Consider the following 3246-nt stretch of genomic DNA (forward strand, 5'->3'; position numbering starts at 1 on the left):
AATATTTTAAAATATAAATAGTTTAAAACGTGTTTTTTAAATGTAATACATTTAATGCTCATATAACAAACTCTTGTTATCACAATTCATGTTATTACAACAAACTCACAGACTACCTTACAATACATATCTTATATGTCCTGCACATTTGACTAGCACGTTTGTCATCACAGCTATATAACAATGTATATAACAATTTGTTATTACAGAGCCTTTAAATTAAAAGTTATTTAAGTACATTGCATTTTGCCGAAAAGAATTTAAAAAACTTATAAAGTAATTAAAGGATTATTATAAATCGAAATTATTTTAAACTTGGTATGATTTTAGCCATGAATTTTGCCGTATAAACAACAGAAAATCTAATTTTTCTGGTTTTAATCTATTTCGGCGATCAGTAAGAATTAAACCAGCATTTGAAAACACTCGCTCGGATAGTACAGATGAACCTGGAGTTGATAAAAATTTGTATGCTAATGATTTTAATACATCTGATGGATAATTTTTCCAAAACTGAAATACAGAATCTGACCGCTCACAAGTTTTCGATTCTAAATATTGTTTTGCACATATTATTGCATCAGCAGTCGATGATGTTTTTTCGCAGATATTTTTTTTACGATTATCAATAAAACTTAGTAAATCATCCTCTTTCTCTAAATTTTGAAGGTTTGACGTCGACAAATTATTTTCTTTATTATTTGCATTTTGTATGGAATTAAATTCTGCAGTCAATATATTGATAAATAATTGATTAGCATTTTCTTTTTGATTATTATTCCGAAAAGCAAGCATTTTGTACCTCGGATCTAAAACCGTTGCCATAATGTTCGCTGTTCTTGATTCATACGGATAAAGCCGAGTTATTACTGAGGATTTTAATTTTTCGAAAACTTCTTTTCCTATATCTGTTTTAATTGAACTTCCGATAGAATTTAATTTCGATAAAATACCATGTATCAATGGAATTATTAAAGACATTGTTACATATAGACTTCCAGAAATATCTTTTGTCGCCAATTCCAAAAGGCTTAAAATTATGATTAAATCTTCTAAAATTAACACATCTTCAGCTGTCAAAAGACGGGGAGATTTTCGCAATTCAGACATTGCTAACAGTAATGGGTCGCGAAGTTTTAATATTCGCTGAATCATATAGAAGGAACTATTCCATCGTGTCGGAGTATCTTGTATAAGTTTAAGCTCTTCTTTGTGAAACTGTTTCTGCATATCACGGAGCTTGTCCATTGCTAACGTACTGTTTCGGAAATATGTAACAATCTCTTTTACATGTTTTAAAATTGGTTTCACGCTTTCCGTTTCTAATACATCTAACGCGACTAAATTAATCGTATGTGCAAAACACGGTGAATGACGAACTTTTAAAACTGTAGCAGTTTTTATCATATTTGACGCATTATCAGACACCATCGTGACGATTTTCTCACGGATGTTCCACTTTTGTAACATCTCATCCAGCTCCTAAGAATGTTAAGATATATTATTAAATTGTCCTACTATATTTGTTATTTTCAAATATAGCTAAATTAATCGAGCTAAAACAGACATGTTTTTTAATAGACGCGTATCATGATTTTTACCTCTGCAATATGCTCTGCTGTGTGGTGTCCTACTACTTTCCGTGTTTCTAACACCGCTGACTTTATATCATCATCATATATAAAATGAGCTGTTATCGTTATAATACCATCATTTGCTGTAGACGTCCATAGGTTCGTTGTTATGGATATATGATTTACAGTAGACAGAATTTTAGCGAGGACAACTTTTCTTTTATTGTAAAGCTGCGGAAGTAAAACTTTCTTCAAATGCGTCCGAGATGGCAATTCATATTTCTTATCTAATTCGTGAACAAATTGTTTAAAGGAATCTCGTTCAACTATTCGAAACGGTTCTAGATCATGTGCTATATATTCCACTAATAACTGATCCAGTGTTATTTTACGGTCGCTATTTTTATCGTAAGGAATACATTCCTTTGTCATATAATCTTTTACTGTGACTTTTCGTTGTTTTACAACTGTTGGACCAGCAACCGGATCATCACAATCTTCCTCATTCGCTTCATTGTTTATTTCAGCATCATTTTGTTTCAGTAACCTATCGAACTCTAATTTGTGCTTTCGCTTACAGTGGTCCAATAAATTTGAGGTGTTCCCACTGGTTTTATAGTCATTTTTGCAAATATTACATCTGGCAAAAGGACCATATTTGCTTTTCGTAAATATTTTCCATATTACAGATCTCATGTTTCTGTAAAAAAAATTATATAATTAGTTTTGAAAACTTTACAACGCCCTTGCGAGCGGCTTTGTTTACGAATCCGAAATTGCAACAAGAAGAATAATATACCGCGGTGTCACGATCGATATGAATAATCAATGCACAAAATCTACTATTTTGTTTTTAGGTTATATTGTTTCCATTATGTCATTATAAAAACAAAAATATGTAACTTTATTAGTATAATAATCAAAATTGTGAAAAACTAAAAAAACTTAAAAGACGAAAGGGAGTACACCTTCCATGATAATTATAAATATTTTGTAGGTAAATAATTTTTCTATTGCAATACTTGCGTCTTTTTTGCACAATAAAAAAGATGTTCTGTATTATATGATTTCCAATCAAAATTATTTTTAAGTCATGAAATTGAATATACTTTAAAAAATCACACCTTGGAAAGTCTGAAGACCAGAAAAACATTATATTTCTTCTTCGATTCAACGGTTTAATTTAACTTTGATGAGTCCTTGTTTATAATGCATATACTTACTCAATTAATAAAAAAGTCCGTATTCAATCACAGCGCGCAAAACGATTTAGAATCCAGGCTCACTTTTCACTCCTCATTGAACGTTTTCCTGTTTTTAGCTATTGTGATTCACTAGTAGCGGTTAGGCCGGTTAGAGAAGCCGATAGGATCAAGAGAGTGGCAATTGTGACAAACTCATGTGATGCTCTCTCTGTGATTGGTCCTAGGCAGCAGGCACCAAACTCATGAAGTTAATTTGATGCTGGGACCAATCAAAAGAGACCGTCACATGACTAGTTTGCCACTCTTCTAATCTGGCTCTCCCTCTCTCTCTCTCTCTCTCTCTAGTAGCGGAACATAAGCGCTGCTAACATTGCTGCGGCAGCGCCGGCAGCGGCCGTTGTGGATAGTAAAATATCGATAGTTCTCTGTAATTCTCGATAATATTCGATAGTAAAAATTATCGATAG

At 32.2% G+C, this 3246-nt stretch overlaps 1 protein-coding gene across 1 annotated transcript in view; it reads right to left on the reverse strand.

The window, feature by feature from the left end:
• Positions 1-2270, reverse strand: part of LOC105461214 (zinc finger BED domain-containing protein 1-like) — a 3730-nt gene extending 1460 nt beyond the window's left edge. The window contains exons 1-2 of the mRNA XM_011707717.1: positions 1602-2270; positions 803-1482 (exon numbers count right to left, since the gene is read on the reverse strand). Coding sequence (XP_011706019.1) covers positions 803-1482; positions 1602-2270 — 1349 coding nt within the window. The remainder of the gene's footprint in view (positions 1-802; positions 1483-1601) is intronic.
• Between the last annotated feature and the right edge of the window lie 976 nt (positions 2271-3246).

The sequence above is a fragment of the Wasmannia auropunctata genome, unplaced genomic scaffold (genome assembly GCF_000956235.1).
Source record: "Wasmannia auropunctata unplaced genomic scaffold, wasmannia.A_1.0 LD336101.1, whole genome shotgun sequence".
NCBI lineage: Eukaryota > Metazoa > Arthropoda > Insecta > Hymenoptera > Formicidae > Wasmannia > Wasmannia auropunctata.